This window comes from Euprymna scolopes, chromosome 2, assembly GCF_053919585.1.
Source record: "Euprymna scolopes isolate OS-2025 chromosome 2, ASM5391958v1, whole genome shotgun sequence".
In the NCBI taxonomy this organism is placed as follows: Eukaryota; Metazoa; Mollusca; class Cephalopoda; order Sepiida; family Sepiolidae; genus Euprymna; species Euprymna scolopes.
In genome coordinates this window covers 155,530,112-155,555,992 of record NC_136483.1, presented here as the reverse complement: position 1 = coordinate 155,555,992, position 25,881 = coordinate 155,530,112, and the positions used below count along the sequence as shown (strand labels likewise).

The 25,881-nt window shown below is 33.9% G+C and overlaps 1 protein-coding gene and 1 long non-coding RNA gene across 9 annotated transcripts in view; one reads left to right on the top strand and one right to left on the bottom strand.

Moving 5' to 3' along the window:
• The window catches only part of LOC145297766 (uncharacterized), a 704,274-nt gene that overhangs the window by 513,038 nt on the left and 165,355 nt on the right, over nucleotides 1-25,881 (bottom strand). For 4 of the 8 annotated variants that reach the window (XM_080144012.1, XM_080144020.1, XM_080144030.1 and 1 more), the window contains exon 1: nucleotides 841-1,028. The exons of the other annotated variants lie outside the window; for them this stretch is intronic. In XM_080144012.1, the coding sequence (XP_080000138.1) occupies nucleotides 841-882 (42 nt within the window). In that variant the 5' untranslated portion in view covers nucleotides 883-1,028. Of the gene's footprint in view, nucleotides 1-840; nucleotides 1,029-25,881 lie in introns of those variants that run through there. 8 annotated transcript variants of the gene reach the window in all.
• LOC145297807 (uncharacterized) overlaps nucleotides 1-25,881 on the top strand; it is a 325,339-nt gene that overhangs the window by 193,412 nt on the left and 106,046 nt on the right. The window lies entirely within an intron of this gene.

The window sequence follows — 25,881 nt, the reverse complement described above, 5'->3', positions numbered from 1 at the left end:
ATATATATATATATATATATATATATATGTATGTGTGTGTGTGTGTGTGTGTGTGTGTGTAAAACTCATTGAACAGACTAATATTAAATTTTCAATTAATTCCTCTCCGAACTCGACAACCTCAAATTCATCGTATATACACAATTTCTACATAACAATTACAAAGGTTCCTCAACAATCCGGTATCAATTCGTTATCTCTCTGTTGTAGACAACAATCCTTGGTCGTACGATAGGAATAAAAAAAAGGTGCACAATAATTATAAAAAGAAAAAAAACCCCCAAAAACAACAACAAAACAACAGAGCCAAATGACAGTGGAATAAGAAATGTAAATAATGACCATTTAAACACGCTTACTGTAGTTTCAAATTCGCATCTATTGCTGAGCGATAAAATTATGTGTGCACATGAGAAATGGTGTATTTTATTATGTATGTATGGTGTATGTGCCTATATATATATGTATGTATATGTATTGCGTTCAAAGTATGGAACACAATACACACAGCAATAAAGTATGGAGGATAATACGCAACAAAAGAAAAAAGAACACTGCTACTTGTATAAATGAATAACCTTAGATCTAACTCGACAACACTACAGCAGTCTGAGAATGTGTGTATCTATTCAAAATTCAGTTTTAAATAAGTGATAATCGTGAAACACACATATCCACACACACACACACACACACACACACACACACGTATGTATATATATATATATATATATATATATATATATATATATATATATATATATATATGTGTGTGTGTGGGTGTGGGGGGTATGTGTGTGTGTGTGTGTGTTATGCATAGATGGGTAAGTAAATAAGTACCGGCGATTCTTCTTCATCCATCCAGTGTAGAGACGGAAGCATCGTTTTTAGTACATCCACTCCACTAGGCAAGGCGCACGGGCAAAAAGACTGACACGGAAAGAGAGAGAGAGAGAGAGAGAGAGAGAGAGAGAGAGAGAGAGAGAGAGAGAGAGAGAGAGAGAGAGAGAGAGAGAGAGAGAGGGGGTAGAGAGAGGAAGCGAGCGGGAGAGAGAGAGAGGGTGTGGATGATACAAATAGAGAGAGGAGATGAGTGCGTGCAAGAGAAAACTGTACGACAGGAATACGCAGAGGCATTGAGAACCTGTACGAAAGAGGGAGAGGAATAGAGAGGAGGAGAGAGAGAATGATAGAGAGAGAGAGAAAGAGAAAGAGAGTAAGAGAGAAAGGAATGAGATAGGGTAAAAAGAGAAAGAGAATTAAAGAAGAACATATAAGTGAAGGAAAGAGAGAAATAGAGAATGAAAGAAGAAATGATACAATAAGGAATGAAAATCAGAGAGATACATGAAAGAAGTAACAGCAGAGAGAGTAGAAACAGCGAGAGAGAGAGAGAGAGAAAGAGAGAGAAAGAGAGAAGGAAAGGCGGGGTAAAGAAGAACGAAGCAATCACAAAGACAGAATACAAAAAAAAGAACGATAGGGAATGAAAGAAAGAAGATGAATAGGAGATAGGAAGCAGGAAGGGATGGGAAAAACAGAGGAGAAACTACAGTTTGTATGTATGTGATTTTGTGCGGTTGTGTGTGGTTTTCTATGGTTGTGTGTGTGTGATAGGTAGGTAGATAGATAAAGAGAGAGAGAGAGAAACAACGAAGGCTTTACAATGTGTGTGTGCTTGAGAGATACATAAATATATATATATATATATATATATATATATATATATAGATAGATAGATAGATAGATAGATACGGAGAGAGAGAGAGAGAGAGAGAGAGAGAGAGAGAGAGAGAGAGAGAGAGAGAGAGAGAGAAACAGCGAATGTAGAGGCGTTTCCTGATACTGCATCGTCTGCTTTAATTTCTCTAGATTTCTGAATGGAAATATTCTTCCGCCAGGGTTTGTATAACATGAAAATACATACAATCTGGAGTCATGCGTGCACACACACACACACACACACACACACACACACACACACACACACACACACACACACACACACACACACAGAATGTGCATGTGTATGTGTGAACCAGAGAGACAGAGAGGAAAAGAGATATACAGACACAACATTAGAGAAAGAGAGAAAGAAAGAATAGGAGAGAAAGAGTCTTATATATACGCATTCTGTTCACTCTCTATCATCGACTTTGGCACTACGACTACTACGAGCACTACCTCTTACTTCTACCTAAACCTCCTCGCTGTTTCTTTTCTAGAACTCACCCTTTCACTTTCATTACTCCATCCCTTTTATTCTTTTGTACGCAATCTTGATCGTTCTATCGTTCTTTTCGCTCTTTCTCATCCTTTCTTTCTTTCCTTTTCTCTCTCTCTCTCAATCTCTCTCTTCCTCTCTCTCTTTCTCTCTCTTTCTCTATTCGTTTTAATTTCTAGCCGGTTAAAAGAACAAGCGTGATAGAAAATGGTAGATAGATAAACACACACACACACACACACACACACACACACACACACACACATATATATATTCACAGAAAGAGAGAGAAATCGTGTTGATGTGGGAGTACGATGCAGTTTACAACAACGGAATTAGAAGAGAGATCGAGAGAGTCAGAGGGAGCAGCAAGAGGAGAAAGAGAAAGGAAGTATGTATATGAAGGGGACGGAGGACTTATTCGATTAGAGAGCGCTGCTACTCAATGTAATAGTGATGATGATCCGGTTGTTGTTGTTAGAAGAAGAAGAAGAAGACGAAGAAGAAGAAGAAGAAGAAGAAGAAGAAGAAGAAGAAGAAGAAGAAATAGTTATTGTGTTGTTGACTTTGATTAATGGTGGTGTTGATGACTTTCGCGGAGATAAGTTCAAACAAATATTAGAATGATGAAATACAAGAGAAAGACAGTAAGAAAGAAAGAAAAGAGAAAGAGAGAGAGAGGAATATATCAGAACGAGAGAGAAAGAGAGAGATAGGAAGATACGAGAACGAGAGAGAAAGAGAGAGATAGGAAGATACGAGAACGAGAGAGAGAGAGAGAGAGAGAGAGAGAGAGAAATAGAAATAAGTAGAAAATAGAGAAGAGAGAGAAAGAGGGCGGAAACACAAAATTCTAACGTGTAGGAGTTTCGAGCTACAACAGTAAATGCAAGTCGACCATGATATATCAATTATTAATTGGTAACAAAATTGCTCGACATGTGTTTTACTTCCTGACCCTTCTAAAGAAGTATTCCAATCTGTCGCTTAGAAAATCATTAGCTGGGAGACCCGAGGTTGTCCGGGATCAAATGAGGATCAAGAAATGCTCCACCCACCCATACTTTTATTGTCATCGAAATCGGTGAAATCGCCCATTTTTCAATCAAACCGATTGATTGGCTGCTATAGTTAGTACCCGCCCCCCCCCGCAGTGCACCGGGAAAAAGCTTCACATGCTTCCCCACAGTGACTTAGTCCACCATACATTATAGTCTACATTGCACTGGAGAAAATCTACCGTTGACTTTATCAAATTATCTATAAATAATGACTTCACTTTAAGTTTCAAATGCAAATGTCAAGTATCCTGGCTCAATTGTGCTCCAAACAGAAACATTCACTTCGAACGCGCCCCTGTCTTATCAAAGAACCAACTGTTCATGTTAGCAAATTCTTTTGTACATAATGACTTGGGATAAAGTTACACGCACAAACGTCAAGTATCATGGTTCAATCGTGCTCTAAAAAGGAACATTCATTTCGAACGCGCCCCTGTATTATAAAAGAATCTGCAGTCGATTTTATGGGCTGGATTTTTCTGCTCGTGCGGTGATAAATCTTCTGAAATGCACTTGCAATGTGAGGTTGCATGAAAGTCTTACCTTAAAATCGGACTTCCTTTTTTACTCGGTTCTTTTCGATACAAAACTTCCATAAGAACACTCCCAGACCCATAAAAAAAAACTCGGCTCAACCGTTTCCAGTAGGAACTCTCTCTCTCACACAAACACACGCACACACACACATGCACGTACACACACAGAAACATACTCTCCCTTTCTCACACACGCACACACACACAAAACATACTCTCTCTCTCTCTCTCTCACACACACACACACACACAGAAACATATTCTCTCTCTCTCTCTCACACACACACACACACAGACTTCATTTTATATTATAATAGATTAATTCCTGGCTCGAATTAAACATTAATGTCAGCACGCGCACCACGAACCAAATTCACTATGATGGAAAGAACTAAGAAAAAGTTTGAAAACATACATATAGGGTGTGTTTTTTTTTACAGACGATATAATTTTAGATTGAACAACTCTATTTTGTTAAATTGCAGATCTGTCAACTATCGTATGTTTTGAGTTCAGCTTTGTTCGGCAATTTATTATGAAAACACTGACATCCGAGCAGCGTTTTCAAATTGCAAATAATAATCGTCAATTTACCGAGAGGAACATTTGATGAAGGAATAATTTCAAGAAATAGACCTGACAATTTGCCATCTCGTCCGTATATCCATTTGAGAATATGTAAAACCCCATCTCTATGCTGATGAACCAAAAACAATAGACCACTTGAGAGATAAAATTCGACGCGTGATTGCCAAAATACATCCTAATTTAATGCAAAGAGTTTATGAAAATTTTAAGGTTAGATACGCTGCCAACGCGCGAGTCGCGCGACCATATCCTCGAAATTATACATACATACACACACATATACATCTCCTCAAAATTACATATACACATTAAATATTTGAAGTTACAATGAAGGGGAAAGATAAAATGACTGGATTCAACATTAAATAACTCGGAAAAAAGGAGTGATGCTCCCTAAAAACAAAACCACCAAACAAACATTCTTTAGATACCTATAAAGTTGAGTTTTTTCTCGATCTGACTTTGATATTAAAAACCTACCTTTTCTATTTAAAAAGTATTAAAACGAACTTCTTAATATACTTAGTCACGGATATGTGAGCGACTACACGAAAGTTTAATAATTAGCAGATTCCTTTAAAAAAACGAGCATTAATTCTTTTTATGGGTTATAATTAGTTAATTGCTTTCATTTCACTATTACGCTGAATTCTATTTATGCATAGTTTTTACATTCTGCATAATTGCTTAGAATTTAAGATGAAAACGTTTTAGCACACGGACCCCCACACATCCACGCATGTATGCATGTATGTATGTATGTATGCATGTATGTGTGTGAGAGTTTAATATCCATCAGAAAAAAACAGTAGCCTAAAAGAAAATAAAAATACTATAGAGATATAGACGCTGAATGGATAGTAAAGAATACAAGGGTACACACAAAAGAAAAAAATATAACTAAGAGCATATGAGGAGAATAATGTAAATAGTATCCCGACGAAATAGAGTAATAAAAAGGAACAGATCGCATTATATGTTCATCAACGTTTCGTCTTTATTTCGAGACTTCCTCTGGATAAGTGAAATTTAGAAAACAAAAACACCAGTAAAAATATTTGAAAATTTTGTGAAAAGTGTGACGCTGTTCCATTTTAGAAACGGAAAAAGACATTGGAAATTCCAAAAAGCTGGGTGGAGCTTGCGTTGTTTTTATTTCTCTATAGGAAGACACACACACACACACACACACACACACACACAGATATATATATATATATATATATATATATATATATATATATATATATATATATATAGATAGATAGATATAGATATAGATAGATACATAGATACATACATACATAGGAAGATACATAGATATGGATATATATATAATAGAACTCCGGGATACTGTAGGACGAGGATAGGGATTTTACAGGTTACGACCCCTGGTTACGGTATATGATATTAGATTGAAGTTTACCGTTGCTTATATCAGTTAAACACTTCATTCACTTTGCCTTTATATATATATATATATATATATATATATATATATATATATATATATATATATATACAGTAGAACCCCAGGATACGGTGGCCTTAGGATACGTTTTTTCCGGGTTACGATGTGGAATACGATGTTTTTTCGGCCCCTGGTTATGGTATCTTCTTCGCCTTACGGTGTTATTTATAATGTTATTTAATTATATACATGTGTATTATATACTATACTGTATTTTGTTCTTAATTTTTTATGCTGTTATCCGATGTTCTACTTTATAGGCAAATAAAGAGAAAATAATATGTATATGCAAACAAAGAAACAAATAATATATATATATATATATATATATATATATGTATATATATTACTTCACTGAGAGAGAGAGAGAGAGAGAGGGGGAGGGAGGAAGGGAGAGATTAAAATGGTGTTTAAAATTTTTAAAACAATAGGTTTTCGATACAGGGACGCGCACGAAGTTAACATTTTATTTTATTTTTAATTACAAGCGCTGATCAACCATCAAACTGGGCGCCTGCCTTATTAGTTTTATCAGCAGTTTAAAGTTGTCATAATTAATTTTCAAATTACAAGGTATCACGATAGTCTTTAACAAGTCCGCCATATTTATATAATGTTAAGCGATGGCGTGTACGTCGGACATGCATTTACTTCGTAACTTTTCGAAAATTTGAGAGTAATTTTGCAGTAATTTGACATACCATTAAGCCGTAGGAGACAAACGCACGTGCAATTTGAACAACGTCTACACAATAAAAAGCAATAAACAAAAAAATTAGAAAAACAATTAGTATTTGAATTATAATACTTGAACTTTGGCTTTAAATTTGAATTCAAGAAAGAAATAACTTTCTAAAGCTTCGTTTTACGGCGTCAAAATTAATTTTAAATTTCGGACGATCACGAAGTAATTCAGGTTTCGGCGATCAAAAATAAAAAAAAAACAAAACAAAACTTTTTTTGAAATGCTTATCATACGAAAGTAAGATTTTTTTTATTGAAACAAATATTCTGAATGTTTTATGGAGAATATTATAGTCTGTGTTACGTGAATTATTTGGACTAAGACTTTCATCTTGAGTGATATTCCTGCAATGTTTCTGCCGATGAAACCTCCACCTTCTTCCGGTGTATCTTGTCGAGCGCAGGAAACTTTTTGCTGAACTCGGGAATCACCATGGAATTTTGGACGAAATTCATTATTTAATTCACGGGGTAGCATACCCCCGCTGTGTCAGCCATGAGCGGGAAAAAGTTGTAATTCACAAATCGTAGAACATTGCCCCTTAGAACTGGAGTTTACTCTGTACTTTATCCATTACGCCATAAGTATTTGCAAACAATTACATTGAATTAAATAAACGCTTCCGTTCAAAATTTTATGCAGATTCCCGAGCTCGACAGAAAGTTACCTGAGCTGGACAAGATATACCTGAGGTTACATGTGTCAAAAACTTGGGAAAATACACTCAAGATGAGAACCATAGTCTGAATAATTAAAAAAAATCGAAATTTTCAAACCTGTCTCAAAAATTCAGAAATCATTATAGTATACAAATGTAGTTTTGCAAAACAATCTTCCATTGCGTATACTAAAGACCGGTGTATATTTACTTGTATGGGAGCAGGTAGACCCGATGTTGTTCAGGATTGAATGAGTACCACTATTATACACTTTTTCATTCTGCTCAGAATACCATAACTCTTTATTTGTTGTTACTGCCCCCCTCCTCTGCCAGTTTCTGCCTCGAAATATCGTCGGAAGAAGCTAGAATGTTCGAAAACACCTGAATTAGTGTCTTATCAATATGGTTTTAAACTTCAGTGAAATCAAATATACGTATTTGGGATTTTCAAAGGGTTCTGCCTCCATGTGTGTTTTGGCGATGATGATGATGATGATGATGACGACGACGATGACGACGATGACGACGGTGATGATGATGACGATGATGATGATGATGATGACGATGATGATGACGATGATGATGATGATGACGATGATGATGACGATGATGATGATGATGATGACGATGATGATGACGATGATGATGATGACGATGATGATGACGATGATGATGATGACGATGTCGATGACGATGATGATGATGATGATGATGATGATGATGATGATGATGATGATGATGATGATGATGATGATGATGATGATGGCGATGATGATGACGATGTCGATGACGATGATGATGATGATGACGATGATAATGCCGATGATGATGGCAATGACGATAACGATGATGATGATGATGATGATGATGGTAGTGGCAACATGTCTTCTGACAACTGATTGGCTAATCGCTTCAGCGTCTCTCTGCTGCTTAAGTAACCTACCAGAGAATGCCGATGCAAAGCAGCAGGAGATTAGGTCGTAAAAAGTACACCGTTATCAATCGATGATTTATTCATGACCGTTAATCCACCCCCCCGCCTGGCATCCGTACTTTTTCATCAGGTTAAATTTATCAGTCGATCACTATTTTGTTTTGACCCCATGATAATATTACAAATACCTGGCATCAAAAAAGGTCTTTTCCATTTTCTCTGATAGAAATCGGAATGCTATGGAATGTTGCCTGTGGGTGTGATAAAATATGCTCCTATTTATTTTCTAATTCAAGATATGCTGAGGTGTGTTGAAGAATGTGCTTCTAATCTTTTTTGTAAATCAGTGTCACATATTTGAACTTTCGGTAGAACTTTCTTTGAATACTTGACTTGCCGCAAAAAAAAAAAAAACAAACTATTCATCTTTGAAACAAAATGTTTTTGAGACAATATCCATTGAATTCTAAAGACAAAAATAAATAAAAGTGCAGCAAATCGCACCCCCCTCCATGCGTTAAATAAGGAAAACTGTCAAATCTTCTGATACGAGGTGGAGAAACCATAAATAAAGGCAAAAAAAGTGAGATAATTGCCAGAGAGTATTCTCTGTAAAAAAGAGAGATGACTGCAACGAAGTATTTTATAATAACAAGGAAGAAAATTGCAATGAAGTATTCTATGTAAATAAGGGAGATAATTGTAATGAATTATTCTACGTAAACAATAGGAGATGTTGCAAGAGAGTATTCTAGGTAAACAAGGGAGATAATCCCAAAGAAGTATGCTATGAAAACATTAGAGACAATTGCAGAAGAGAATTCTATGTAAACAAAGGGAGATTATTGCATGCGAGTATTTAATAAAAACAAAGAAAGATAATAGAAAGCAGTATATTATGTAAACAAAAGAGATAATTACAAGAGAATTTTCTGTGTAAAAAAGGGATATAATTGCAAGTGATTATTAGGGCTATGACGAGAGAATATTCTTATCATTGTTTTGACTTTCGAGTATATATCCGACAAAGTTGGACACATTTAATTAATCAAGATCTACATCACTTAATCTAAAAATATATTAAATATTAACTGATATATACTCGAGAGTCACAATAATGAAAAGAATATTTTCTTGTCATAGACCTTGTGATGATTCATTGAAAACAAGGGAGATAATTGTAAGGGGGTATTCTATGAAATCAAGAGAGATAATTGCAAGGTAGTATTCTATAAAAATAAGGGAGATAATTGCAGGTGAGTATTCTATGTAAACAAAAGTACATAACTGCAAATAAAGTATTTCATGTAAATAAGGGATATAATTGAAAGGAAGTATTTTACGTAAACAAGAGAGATAATTGCAAAGTAGTATTCCATATAAAAAAGGAAGATTATTGTAAAAGAATATATAATGTAAACAGGGATTATAATACAAAAGAGTATCTATGTAAATAAAGGAGATGCCATAAAGTGTGCTCATGGAAGATAATTGCGATGGAATATTCTATGTAAGCGAAAGAGATAATTGTAAGAAAGTATTCTATAAAACCAAGGGAGATGATTGCAAAGGAGTATTCTATATAAACAGAAGAGGTAATTGCAAGGGAGTATTCTATGCAAACAAGAAAGCTAATTGCAAAGTAGTATTCCATATAACCAAGGAAGATAATTGCAAGAGAGTATACTATGAGAACAAGGGTGATAAGACAAGGAAGTACCTATGTAAACAAGCAAGATAATTGCTAAAGAGTATTCTTTGTTAACATGGGAGATGACTGCGATGGCGTATTCTATATAAGCAAAAGAGATGATTGAATGGGAGTATTCTATAAAAACAAGGGAGAGAATTGTAAACAGAAGATATAATTATAATGGAGTATTTAATGAGATAAATGCATGGCATATTCCATGAAACAAAGGAGATAATTTATAGGGAGTAATCTACGTAAACATGAGAGATAATTCCAAAGAAGTATTCTATGTAAATATTAGAGACAATTACATGAGAGTATTCCATGTAAACAAGGGAGATAATTGCAAGGGAGTATTTTATGTAAGCAAAGGAGATAATTGCATGAGAGTATCCTACGTAAACAAGGGAGATAATTGCAAGGCAGAATTTCATGTAAACAAGGGAGATAATTGCAAGGGAGTATTTTATGTAAACAAGGGAGATAATTGCAAGGGTGTATTTTATGTAAACAAGGGACATAATTGCAAGGGAGTATTCTATGTACAAGGGAGATAATTGCAAGGAAGTATTCTATGTTAACAAGGGAGATAATTGCAAGGGAGTATTCTACGTAAACAAGGGAGATAATTGCAAGAGAGTATCCTACGTAAACAAGGGAGATAATTGCAAGGAAGTATTCTATGTAAACAAGGGAGATAATTGCAAGGGAATATCCGCCGGTACTGGTATTCAAAATACTGTTCTCATCTTGAATGCTATTTTACCAACGTTTTTCTGACCTTCTACAGGTTTATGTTGTTGACTTCGTGAAATTTTACGTCGAACTCGAGAATCAGTAAAAAATTTCGTACAAAACCATGGTGATAGCATGCTCTCGTTCTACCAACGATAATTGTGTAGAAATTCAAACTAATGTGTAATGTTTTGAGTATTAGTCGTACAGAGGATTGTAACTTTATCCAGAATTGGTTAATTTGCAATTGAATTTAACCTAGTACTATATCCGTTTAACCATGGTCACTGAGAAAAAAATATTCTAGTGTGGATTTTTGAGAGTCTATAAACTATTCCTATATTACAATAGAAAAACGCTAGCATGAAAAGTAATATGGTTAAGCTTAAACATGGAAAAGTAAAGAACTAGTTGTTGGAACTAGAAAAGAAAAGGACAAGATATTCTAGTAAAAAATATAATAAATTGATAACTTAATAATTTATTATTTTACTTATAATAAATTTATAACTTAATATTGCAGCATTAAGAATTGATTATATAATATTATGAATTGAATTAAAAAAAGTCTTAATGCTGCAATATTTTAAGTTATAAATAGAGTTTATTTATATTTTAGCCACACGTTTAGTAATACTTGAAATTATCTGTTGCTGTTTGTCACGATTACACAGTTTGCTGCTATTACACATACATAATGAAGAGAAGATATAATAGTAATATAGAGATTATCCTCTCCATCATAGTTGCCTTATCTGAAATCGAAAATTGCGAACCAGTGTAAAAAAAAAAAAAAAAAAAAAATACACAATGATTTTAGGCCACCGAACTTCTTATGGAATTTTTATTTTATAAACAGAGTTAAAATTTATTATTTGTTAATAATTGTTTGCTAATGAATAACTTAACTATTTAAAAAAAAACAAAAAAAAAAAAAAACAAACAAACATTTAAATTATTTAAAATTAGTACGTATGATTTGATTATTTGTAAATATTATTTTCAAAATTAAAATGACTCAAGACATTTCCAAATCATAAAAGATATGTTGATTTTAGTATTATTTGTTTTAAATACTTTTAAAATATAAAAATAAAATTATGAACAAAAGTTTGATTTCATTACTTGTTAAGAATCAAACATTTTTTTGAAAGCAAATAATTATGTATCACCTCCCAAACCTTCCCGCCCATCAAATCCAGTCTAAAATATGATTGTGGATTTTTTTTTTATTATAATCAACACCGGTTTGCAATTTCTGATTTATGATACGGTTGCCATGATAAATAGGATATTTTCTATTGTTCCAATTCAATCTACTTACAAAAAATAAAATCCTTTGTAAACATTGCGAAACAAAATCTCCCCTTTCCTCTACAGCCTTGATACCTTACCTGTTTTAATTACATTTATTTACAAAATTACAATAATTATCTTGCAGTTCTGAATTTTTGAGATGAGATATAAATGTTTCTATTGTTTTGCTTGTTCAGACAGTTATTCTCATCTTGAGTGTAATTGCCATAAGGTTTCGGTCGATGAACTCTCCGACCTTCGTCTGTTGTAAACTCCATATTCTTCAACTAAGTTAAAGGAGGGGGGTTAGCTCTGTATTGCATGAAATCGGACCTTATATTTGAGGGTGTGTCCGTAAATTAAAAAAAAAAAAAGAAAGCAAATTTACAGGGGTTATTAGGGTATTTTTTCAAGACTTCCCCAATTTTTTACTGAATCCTTCTGCTAATTGTTACTATTAGTAAAAAAAAAATCTGGATAGACATCTTACTTCATAGTCATCTTACGTGTGTTTCCGTTTTTTTTTCTAGAAATCACAGTGTAAGGAATTAAGAGAAGGATTCGGTCGGAGGTTTCATCGACCGAAACGTTGTGCTAATAACACCCAAGATAAGAATAATTGTCCAAACAATCAAAACAATACAAACAATAATTATCTTGTTTACAAGCAACATTAACAATGGCACTCTGAATAAAATTCTATTAACCACTAGCATTAACCGGCGTTGCCCGGTGGAAACATGCCCCTCTCCTCTCGTAGAAAAAATTAATGTACAGTTGATTGTGTCGTTGTTGTGATTGTTGTTGTTGTCATTGTTGTTGTTATTGTTGTTGTTGCTGTTGTCATTGTTGTCGTTGTTGTTGCTGTTGCTGTTGTCGTTGTCGTTGTTGTTGTTGTCGCTGTTCTCTTTGTTGTCGTTGTTGTTGTTGTTGTCGTTGTTGTTGCTTTTGTTGTTGTCGTTGTCGCTGTTGTTGTTGTCCTTGTTGTTGTCGTTGTTGTTGTTTTTGTTGTCGTGGTTTTTGCTGTTGTTGTTGTCGTTGTCATTGTTGTCGTTTTTGCTGCTGTTGTTGTTGTCGTTGTTGTTGCTTTTGTTGTTGCCGTTGTTGTTGTTGCTGTTGATGTTGTTGCTGTTGTTGTCGTTGTCGTTGTCGTTGTTGTTGTTGTTGTTGCCGTTGTTGTTGCTGTTGTTGTCGTTGTTGTTGTTGTTGTTGCTGTTGTTGTCGTTGTTGTTGCTGTTTTTGTTGTTGTTGTCATTGTTGTCGTTGTTGCTGCTTTTGTTGTTGTCGTTGTTGTTGCTTTTGTTGTTGTTATTGTTGTTGTTGCCGTTGTTGTTGTTGCTGTTGTTGTCGTTGTAGTTGCTGTTGTTGTCATCGTTGTCATTGTTGTCGTTTTTGTTGTCGGTTTTATTGTTGTTGTTGTTGTCGTTGTTGTTGTCGTTGTTGTTGTTGTTTTTGTTGTCGTTGTTGTCGTTGTTGTTGTAGTTTTCGTTGTTGTCGTTGTTGTTTTTGTTGTCGTTGCTCAACACGCAGCCTCGTTATGCTAAGAACTGCTTTCGAAATAGACACCCTCAACCTCTGCATTTTAAGAACGGCTTTCAAAATGGTAACCGGCAATATTCCCGTGTTAAGAACAGCTTTCAGAGTTTTTGGTAGTGGGGGTGCCTTTTAAAGTATTTGCCACAAATTTAACCGCAATAATCGCTTTCAGAATCCCTAAACGGCGTTCTAAAGTTACATAAGATGTTGGATAATTGTTTAGACATAATAAATTTCTATGTGGCATTTGTTATTGCAAACCTACGGTAATTCGGTCCAGAGGAGAATTTCTGCAATCAAAATATTATATATGGAGATTATGTTTAATTTCGCTTGGTTAGTTTAATTTCGTTGCTTATATACTTAATTAATTCGTTTCGAACGCGCACAACAGCTCACCCATCGTTACCCACACACGCACACACACACACACACACGCGCTCTCTCTCTCTGTCTCTCTCTCTCTCTCTCTCTCTCTATATATATATATATATATATGTGCAAACATACATATATATATATAAATATATATACATCCCATGGAAACTGCCTTCGATTTCTTACAACTTTGTCTATTTTACTGTGTGTATGCAGTTCAACAAATTGAGCAAGAGTGTGGATTGTTGGAAAATATGGCTAGGACGGCGGACGATACAATATTTCTTTCCCTTGTTTGACGCAGTTTGACAATGTTTGATGCTTTCATAATGCCGTTAAAACACGTAGACCCCCATTCATTACGATCAATCACAGCAGCGGGGTTTATTTCAGCAGCTAAGAGATTGCTTTATAATTTGCCCGTTGTACCTAAGTAATGGTCAGACTACTGTTCAGTGACCACTGTCAATTTTTGAAAATTCTTTCCTCTGGCATACGCAACACATGCCAAGTGATAATAAAGAATTCGGATAAATCCCTTATAAAAGCAATGTTTAAGAAGCTCAACACTTATATAAGCTTAAGAAGCTCCGCACCTGAGGATGGAGCATAGCATGATATTTTTTATAAGACTAAATAAAATAAATATTGGTATATATAGATATATTTGTAGGTTCAATTAAGAAAAGAAAACTTCATTTCAAGGCTAGTGTATCATTTGCTAAATGGCGCCGGAATTTTTAACATGTCCCCTAGCTCTTTTCTTCTCTTCTGATGAGAATGATTAGGATTCGAAATTCCATAAAGAGTTAATATAATTTTTCTCATATGATGCTTTTTTCTTAATTCATGTGACATATTAATTCATATATATATATATACCTATATTTAATTTATATTGTCTTAACTTTATATATATATATATATATAAATATATATATATATATATATATATAAATGAGTTTTGAATCATGAATTGAGAATCTTAGCTCTCTCTGCCGTTCAAATCTTAGATGACATCTTGAGAATCTACTAAACTGGTGTAAGGTGTTTTTATATGGGAATAGTTCTCTGATTATAATCTTTAAAGTGAATTTTCCTTGATTTACCTTGTTGTTTTCCAAATTTTCCTTAAGCACCGTTCTGCCTTTTGTTTTGTTTTTTTTAAATATTATATCGGCTATTACTAACATTTGCTCGTCTCAGAAGAACAGCAAAATGAACAAAAACCTATTTACGGTTCATGGAACGTGAATTAGGCGCTAAAACAAAAATTTGTAGGCATTAGCCTAAAAAAAAAAATAATGAACAAAATTTATGATTGCGGAATGATTTTTTTGTAATTTCGAACCATTAACCAGCACACACACCCACACACACACACACCCACACACACACACCCACACACACACACACACACACACACACACACACACACACACACACAATAATATCAAAAGAAAAATCTCACCTGCGCCCATGCCATACTTCGTAACTTACCTGAAAAAAATAAAAAAGTAATAATTAAATAGAAATTACATTTGCAATAAAGTAGTAAAGTCGATACGCCCCTCCTCGTTTCTCTCTCTCATTCTCTCACGTTTTATCTCCTCCCCCCTATCTGTATCTTCGTTTACATGCGCATTCTGTGAAGAGTCTTATTGCATAAGGGTAAGTTCTCCTGACTATTGACTATGTGGCTGCGCTTTGAATCTCAGTTTTAAATGCCTTTCTACCAATTTTCTATGAATGGCTATGTATATCTCGAAGCGGATAAAAGATCATACTAAAAAAATAAAGGGGTTATCAATCTCAGTTTGAAGGATCGGTATTAAAACGCAGACTGAAGATCTGTAATGCAGCAGCAAAAATGCCTTATGTATACGTGCTTTTGATGATTTTTCACATGTATATATACATATATATATATATATATATATATCGTTAAAATACACACACATGCACACGTATATATATATATATATATATATATATATATATATATATATATATGCATACATGGATATGTATTTTTAATGATATCTATAGGTTTTGCAAATATGTTTTTAATATAAAACATACACAAAGAAATTACATTAGTTTACAACTATTTCCAGGCAATGTTTACTTTAAGTCTAACCAATATAGCAATAAATTTGCAAGACATCAGATCCTATTAGAACATGATCCTCAAAAACATACCAACATAAAGTAAATTTCCATAATACACAGCAAAAAACCCCCCAAAAAACAGATTCTTTGACAAATACATTATGTTGTTGAATTATTTCGACATCACAGTCTAATATATATATATATATATATATATATATATATATATATATATGTATTCTAATTCAATATATATATATATATGCACACATATATATATATAGGCATATATATGTATGCATATATATATGATTTCGAAACAATTCAACATATATATATATATATATATATATATATATATATATATAGTAGAACCCCGGAATACGGTGGCCCTAGGATACATTTTTCAGTTACCATGTAGAATACGATGCATTCCTGCCCCCCCCTGGTTACGGTATATTCCCCGATTACGAGGTTATTCATAATGTTATTTATTATATGCACGTATTGTATATTAAACTGTACTTTATTACTAATTGTTAATGCCGTATCCCGGGGTTCTACTGCATATTAAAACTATGTGGTGTGTTCATGAATTTTAATGAATATGTTTTTGTTAGTTTTTTGGACAATTTTACGTTCCTAATTCTCTCTAAAAAGAAAAGAAACACATTTTCCACGTCATTGATGCACCAAGTATTTGGATGTTACATGTTTTTTCTTTCAAACAAGTTATATTGAGTAGGAAATACATTTTATTATTTTCATTGCGTTGGATTATTATTTCCATATATATTTATATATGCTATAAGGATTATCACAAAATGGGTCTGTATACCAAGAGAGTTCGTACCGCGAAGGAGGAAAAGAACGGTGAAAAAATAGACTTCCTTGCGGTTACGACCACCGCCAAACCGGAAGTGATTCATGTTTAAATAAAGGCTAGACACTCGAAAGGAGAGGATAACTTTCAAAAATATCGGCGAAAAAAGCAACCCCCCTGTAGAAAAGTTGAAGGTGAAGATATTTATGTTTTTAGCTAATTTTTCGATATTTGTCGTATGAAAGGTCGAACCTTTAAACGATACTGATCTTGGTAAAAATTCGTCGCCTTTGTCGAAAGTTTTAGGCACACATGCAAACATACATACATACATACATACATACATACATTTATACATTGGTAACTGAAAATTTTCGACCCAAACCGATGAAAAAGCTTGCCCTATCTCTGAATACCCTTTTATGCAAAATTTCAAATATTTAGACCAGAAATTATCTGAGTAATTTGGTAGAGACCGCAGAGGTCAATTTTTTAAAAAACTTTTACCCCTATTATGACCCCTTAACATTTATTGTAGAGTTCTCAAAAGCCAAATCGTTGAACTTTGACCCCTTAACAGCCAAATTTTTGGCCGAAAATCGATCACATAGATTTTCCCAAATCTCAGTACGATGTATATCAAATTTCGAGTCTTTAGACTTAAAATTGACAAAATTATTGCGTAAGGAAATATACAAACATACACACACACAGACACACAGACACACAGGCACGTTCACTTTTATAGATATACTAGCAATTTCGCCCGGCTTTGCTCTGGCCTTATGTACTGTTCATAAGTTTATGTTCATATGTATGTATTAAAAAGTGTGAATATGTAAAGTAATGCGTTTCTGCATAATAGTCTTCCTTAACTACCATAGAGAAAAGACAGACAGACATTTTCACTTTTATATATATATATAAATAGATAGATTGATTGGATGCAATATATAGTTATGATTTAAAAGAATATGAAAAAAAATCATGCCCCACCACCAAGAATCGAAACCAAAACGTTTAGCTCACGATTTATTTTTCCTTTGCCGTCAATAACTGGTCTATGAAAACATGTTTACTGCAAGGCTAAAAATTAAAATATGCTCCAATAGCTACTACGTTATGCATTCGTAATGCCGGCGTTCGACCTTCACCTGGCAAATTTCATTTTTTTAAAAATTTTCTCTCTTTTGCACCCATTTTTCCGGGCTAAAACCCAAATATAACGTTTCGCATGGATTCAAATATCTTATATATGAAGTTTCATGTTTGTAGACCAAAACTTTTACGAGGAGTTTGGTAGGCAAAATTTGTTAAACAAAAATATATACGTATACATAAATATATATGGAAACGATTTTGTGTTTACTATAAACATTTTACGCAAATATTATGCAAGTATAAATTATGTAGAATATCTGCATAGATACAATTACACGTAATAGTTAACTAAAGATGATTATCCCATTAGAAACCCGAAGCAAGTAATAGGCAATGAATTAAGATGAATGTTTAAAAGAATATGCAAATTAGCTAGATCTTTAGCTAGTGAATGCAATTCCACAAGCGATATATATATAAAAAAAAGTTGTATTTTCTTTTTAATTTTTTTTTTTTTACACAGTAGTCACCACTTATGAAGGCCCGGAAGCCACTCAGGGATAAGGGTTATTGCAAGTACATTACGTTAGTGTGGAGATTTGATGAAGCGTTTACTTAAGGGGGCAGTTCATTAGGAATTTGTTAACATTGGACTTGAAGACATCCAAGTTGTAGTCCGGAGGGAAGCAGGCAGACGGAACAGAGTTCCACAGGCGTGCAGTTCTAAGAAAGAAGCTTTGTTCATGGAATCCGCGTTTTGATTTAGGCACAGATATAGAGTGGGGGAAATTTTTCACAGTGGATTCAGCTAGACGGGTGTTTTTTCGTGAAAGATTGGCGAGGGGGGACCAGAGATTGGAGTTCAGACGAGAACCTGCCATGAAAATAACGATAAAACAAGGATAGGCTCGCCATGTCTCTTCTGTGGGAGAGAGGTTCCAGGGTAGAGAAAAGGGCACCCCCACTAAGCCACGAAGTCTTTTTTGTACACTGTCAAGGCAGGATAGGCTGTTTTTAGCAGCTCCTTCCCAGATATGGCAACAGTATTCCATCCTTGGACGTACTTGGCTTTTATATAAATAGAGAATTGCATCAGTAGTGAGATATCTTCTGGAGCGGTAGAAGGATCCCACCATCTTTCCAGCGACCTTGGCAACAGACTTGATGTACGTATTCCATTTCAGATCAGGAGTAAAGGTCAAACCCAGAAGCTTGTCAAAACACGGGGCCTCACCTAGACGAGAGCCATCCATCACAATTGATGCCAGCTGGGGATCAGAGCGTTGATGATGTAAGGATAGGAGTTTGAATAAATAGAAAAGAGGGGTTTTAATATGAATATCAGTACACACAAAAGAAGACGAATTTATAGGAGTATATATATATATATATATATATAATCATTGACTATAATAATTATTTAATTACTATATATATATATATATATATATATATATATATATATATTAAGGGCTTTTCATAATTACATACATATATGTGTGTGTGTATACACGTCTATATGTTTTGTTAATATATATTTTACGTAATCAATCACACAAGTTGAAATATCTACTCTTTGTCAAATTACTAACTACTTCCCTTATAACGAGGACCAAAGTTAAATACTGTGTCGTGCCCCCTCCCCAATATCACAAGGCGGTTAAAAGTTCTACACCTTACCAAATGGTGACCTGCAGCAGTGCAAGGCAAAGACATTCCTCTCCCTGAGATATTATTATGCCTAGGGCAAGAGCATATTCTTTTCATTGTTTTGAGTCTCGAGTGTGTATCCGTTGATATCTTATATGCTGTTATATGGTGTGGTTCTCTGTTGATTTACTGTGTCTTACTGTGTCGGGTATATACCCGAGAGTCAAAACAATGATAAGAATACTCTGTTGTTACAGCCCTAGATATTATACATACGATTTTAGTTAAATACATATGGCGCCTCGTATTCCCAAATAGTCACCCATTTGATCTATGCTAGCCTCAACGTCGTTTAACTTCCGTTATCTAATGAGAATTACTGTGCAAACGTGATATGCGTATCTGGTAAAATTAGGGTTCATCAAATTATTAATTCAGTTTTTATCGCCTTTTGAATTCAAATTCGTCAGTAAGAAAAGCTAGAAAGTTTCTGTATTTTTGAGAATCAAACGATAGAAAATGAACAAAATGTAGAAAAGGATTTACCGGGCACGCGTGTTGAATACAACAATAAAGCCGCTTACAGCCAGCATAAAAAAAGATATTTGTTCTATAAATATCCGTAGTTGGTCATTCCTTTTTACCCTGAAGACAAAAATCGTGATTACAAAGCAAATGTAAGTAGGTTTTGTAAACCTTCAAATTAAACAAACAAAAAAAATGGAATACAAGAGGAAGGCATTTTCTTTTAGGCTAATTTAGCTGGTACGTTTAGGATCGGTGCCATTTTGTAAATGTTACTTTAACATATTTGGTCGTAAGTTATCAGGAGTGCCACGCACACAAAACAGGAGCGCTTAACCGTTTTTATTTGAAGAATGCGGGATATTTGTTTTAGATCCGTTCATACGTGGCATTTGTATCGACTTTAGTATTATCATTTAGCTAAATGCATCAACTGTGTACATAAGAAATACGGATGGCTTTGGTCTGTTGTGTAATTAACAGAAATCTCAACATACCTCGCTAGTAAGTACTCTTTCCAGAAACATCACAATGGACAAGTGAATTAAGCCACCTTTCTTTAGTCTACTGATATTGCCATAGTAAGTGTAAAAAATATAAGGGATCGAGGAAAAATATACTTTTATATGTGTAGTATTATAGAAATTAATATGTATCGATACTCCTATCATTTTTTTTTTGCGTATTGATATTATATTAAAGACCCCTTTTTCTATTTATTTAAAAAGGAACAAAAACTTTGTTATATATGGGGCGTTCAATTACATTCACTAGCAAAGGATCTAGCTAATTTGAATATTCTTTTAAACATTCATTTTAATTAATTCCCTATTAGTTTTTTCGGTTATCTTATGGAATGATCATATTGAGTTAGCTATTACGTCTACTTATATTCATTCAGCTATCATACCCTATTTATACTTGCATATATGTGTTTAAAAAATTGCCAACAAAGTCCTCTGTCGGCTTTTGGTCTGCAGACACGAAACGTAATATATAGGGTATTCGAACCAATGTGAAATTTTATATTTGAGTTCTAGTCGGGAAAAATCGGTGCAAAAGTGTGACAATAAAACCAAAATGAAATTTGCCAGGTGATGGCATTACGAATATGCATGCTTAACGTAGCACCTATTGGTTCATGTTTTAATTTTTAGCCTCGCAGTAAATATGTCTTCTTAGCGCAGCCATTCACGTCAAAGGAAGAAGTAAGTTGTAAGTTAAACGTTTTGGTTTCGATTCTCGATTTTGGCGCACGAGTCATTTTTTACCTTTTCTAATCATTACTATATATTGGATCGAATATAATACAGGGTGGTCGCTAGAAAAGCGGGAAATTTGTCAAACAACGATTTATTTTTACAAAGAATAAATTTTACAAACTTTTTCAGAGACAAATGTTATATTATACTCATATATCATTTTTAATATTTATATTCGCTTAATATTTATATTCGCTTAAAGATTACAGAAGCTTTTAGCTCGTAAACTAAATTTGGATCATAGTGCTTTCACAACACTTTCGATGGAGGTAATTAATTGAAAATTTCCGACGTCAAACCGCGTTAACATTGTGGAGAATAGATTCTTCTCTTCAGCCAAGATGGGAAAGAGCCATAAAAATGATACTTTTGTGACTAGAGATTTTTCAATAAGTTGCAAAAGTCAATGCATAAAAGTCAACATATAGCTTTCCTTTAAAATTATTCAAATTAATAATGTGTTTAACTCTGCGTTTGGGCTTCAGATTTAAAACACGATATGTCTCATATATATATATATATATATATATATATATATACATATAAACAGAAATGTGTGTGCCACAGATGATTTCTGATTGGTTAATCCAATAATCACATCTCCTAAAAAACTATGGTTCCTACGCTCTTAAATTTACCATAAAATATTATGGCTTTATTTATTGTCCATCTTGAAAGGGTTTATATTTTTCCTAACTTGCCATTTACAAATTACAAAATTACGAAACTTACACCAGCCATCACAATCCAACTTCCAACACCACGTCCACCATTCTGGCGCTAGCCGCACACACGTACACACAACACGAAAACAAACGCTGTCCTACCCAGCACACGCGCACACACGCACACACGCACACACACACACGTTCACTACCGTCCTCTTTAAAACACGTTCTTTTGAAGAGACGATTTTTTTAAGCTGTTGACACACATGTTTTAAAAATCTAGCAAAAATGAATTTTCCTGAAATTTTTCAATATTTAAAAATAAATTATGCCGGCTGATAAAATTTTAAAACTTTTTTTAAAGCTAGAAAGATAAAATTAAAAAATACTTATGAAACTAAACTAAAAAAAAACGCGCGTTCACTCGTGGTCTTAAGTTCATTTCGGGTTTGTATTACTGTACACATAGATTCGAAAAAGTTGAATAAAAATACGAAAAATATATCCAGTTTGGTAGAAAAGTAACTTATCTTGCCTTTGATAACATTTATTTGTTATATATTTGTTTTTTGACAACTTTTTCGAATCTATGTGTACAGTAATACAAACCCATTAAAAATATTCATTTTGATTAAAAAATATTCATTTTGATTTAAAAAAAATATTGTTCATTTCGATTAAAAAACATTCATTTGGATTAAAAAAAAAATTCATTTTGATTAAAAAAATAGTTTAATTTTAATATTTGTTTATTGTCTTAACTCATATCAAATGTTTTGCTTGTGTTCTGCTTCAAATATTCATAATCTTACATGCATAATTTTCATTTAATTATATTAAATAAACTTCAAGTTTACTACGAATCAAATCGTGTTCCTTCACTTTTTTAAAATGTAATTTATATGTGATTAAAGAAGGCATTCTAATCTTTAAAATCTATAATTTAACGAAATATTCAATTGCTTATAATACTTAAACAAACAACTTGTGTTTTTTTAATTATTTTTTATTATTAATATTAGATGAGTTTAAGTATAAATCATCGTGTTCTTTATTTCAATCCGATTTTGAAGCTTTGTAATGCTGTCTGTAAAAATTACTGTTCCTTATTGACAGTCTAAGAGTTCCACATATCTTGCTTGTTGGGACCTCGGCGATGACGTCATTTTTTCAGCTGGCCGGCCATCTTTATAACGAAGGCCATGCCACCATTCCCCCACCAAAAGGGGAAGCCTGGTATTTTCTCACCCGAAAGGGGGGAGCTTGGCAGTTTCTCCCCCCAAAGGAGGGAGCCGGTGTCCCCCCAAGGGTGGGGGGGGGCGAAGAGGCCAGGAGGATGTGACTTTTTTCTTTGGGGGGGGGGGAGAAGCCTCCAGGAACCCTCCTCCCTAAAGGTGGGGTTAGGGATTATCTCTCCCTGAAGGGGGGAGGCCGGCACCAAGCATTTAAATCCAGAGGGGCTACTTTTTTTGTTACCCCTCGGAGTGGGAAGGGGGCCGATCACCCAGGCAACGCCGGGTAACCCCTGCTAGTATATATATATATAAATATATATATATATATATATATATATATATAGGGTGTCCACAAAGTCTGGCTGCATAATCTACACGGTGCCCACAAAGTCTGGCTGCATAATGTAGCCAAACTTTGTGGACACCCTATATATATATATATATATATATATATATATATATATATATATATATATATATATATATATATATATATATATATATGTATATATATACTAGCTGTTCAGTCCGGCTTTTCTCGGGCCCTGTGTACTGTTCATAACTTTATGTGCATATGTATATATTAATGCCTTTCCGTAGAATAGGATTCCTTAACTACCATAGAGAAAAGTTGGTAAGAACCGCAGAGGTCAAATTTCTTTAACTTTGATTCTAATTTTGAACCCTTAACCTTTATTGTTTTGGGCTGAAATCATATTAAAATGTTTGACCGATGTCCAAGTAACCTACATCTAAAATTTCAAGTGTTTAGACTCAAAACTGCCGGAGGAGTTTGGTAGAATCTGCAAAGGTCAACTCTTTTAACCTTGACCTCTTGACAGCGAAACATTCGCCCAAAAACAGATTTAAAAGTTTGCTGCATATCTTAATGCCCTTTTTTCATAATTTCAAATTTTTCAACCTCAAAATTGGCTTAATATTTTACTGGCGACCGCAAATGTAAAATATTTTGAACTTAGAGACCTTGGCAGCCACATTTTCGATTAAAAAATTTGCCCTATACCTGAATACACTTTATGTCAACTTTTAAATAATTGGCTGAGTAATTTGGTAGAGACCACTGAAGTAATTTTTTTAACTTTGACCCCAATTTTGACCCCTTAGTATTTATTGTTTTGGGCTTAAATCAAATTATAAAGTTTGATCCATGTCCAAAAGAACCTATATCTAAAATTTCAAGTGTTTAGACACAAAATTGGCGGAGCAGTTTGGTAGAGTTTTCAAAGGTCAAGTCTTTAAACTTTAACACCTAAACAACCAAATTCCTGGCCGCAAACCGATCAAAAATATGTTCCCAAATCTTAATACCCCTTATGTCAAATTTCGAGTCTGTAAACCGAGTTATTGTGTAGGGAAATGTACACTAAGAGAGAGAGAGACAGACAGACAGAGAGAGAGAGGGAGAGAGAGAGACACACACACACACACAAACACACACACATTTTCATTTTTATAGATATACTAGCATTTCAGCCGGGCGTTGCCCGGATGTTTGGAGGTGTATGCAGAGCAAAAAAACAAAAACAAAAAAAAAACAAACAGACAAAACAAAAACGGTCAATTGTTTTAATTTTGACCCCTATTATGAACCCTTAACATTTATTGTTTTGGGTTGAAATCGCATTATTAAGTTAGATGTCCAAGGAACCTATATCTAAAATTTCAAGTGTTTAGACCTCAAATTGTGGGAGGAGTTTGGTAGAGTTCTCAAACATCAAATCCTTGAATATTGACCCCTTAACAGCCGAATTTCTGGCCGAAAACCGATCACATCGATTTTCCCAAATCTCAGTACCCTGTATATCAAATTTCAAGTCTGTAGACTGAAAATTGACAGAGTTATTGCGTAGGGAAATGTACACATACACACATACAGACACACAGACACGTTCACTTTTATAGATATATAGATATATACCTACTTTGGGGTAATTGCGCCAAATCCAGTTTTAATTGCACCAACTATTAAAAAAAACTGGTCTTTATATGCGTGGTTGCCAAAAGAGCCCTTTATGTAGTTGGTGCAATTACCTCTGACGTAATATATATATATATATATATATATATATATGTATATATATATGTGTGTGTGCGTGTGTGCGTGTGTGCGTGTGTGTGTGTGTATGAGTAACTGTTTGTGTCTGTGTGAGTTCCTTCCTCAAAAGTTCATGATTGGCTGAGGCTATGTATTGCAGATTTCACATAATTTATATGTCTCGTAGTTTTTTAGGTACGTTTGGTGTAGAAATTCATCTGATAAGCATCGAAAATCAAAAAACAACAAAAATCCTATCTTAAAAATAGGTTTTCTCTCTTATAGATAAACATGAACGCATTTTTACAGGGGAATATTTTATGTTACACCGGTCATAGAAGATAATAAAATCTTAGCAAATCATGTTTTCTTTAAAATAAAACAACCATTGATTGCCACCTAGAGATATAGCTCAGTGCTAGAGCATTCGACCAGAAATTGAATAATCCCCTGTTCAAGACCAGGTGTACCCCACCGTTTTATTTTAATGTCTTCTTATTAATGAGCTCCATTTACGATAAACGAATAAGTATCATTTAAATCGACGCAATTAATTTCTTTGTTTGCATATTTTAAAACTAAATATTAATC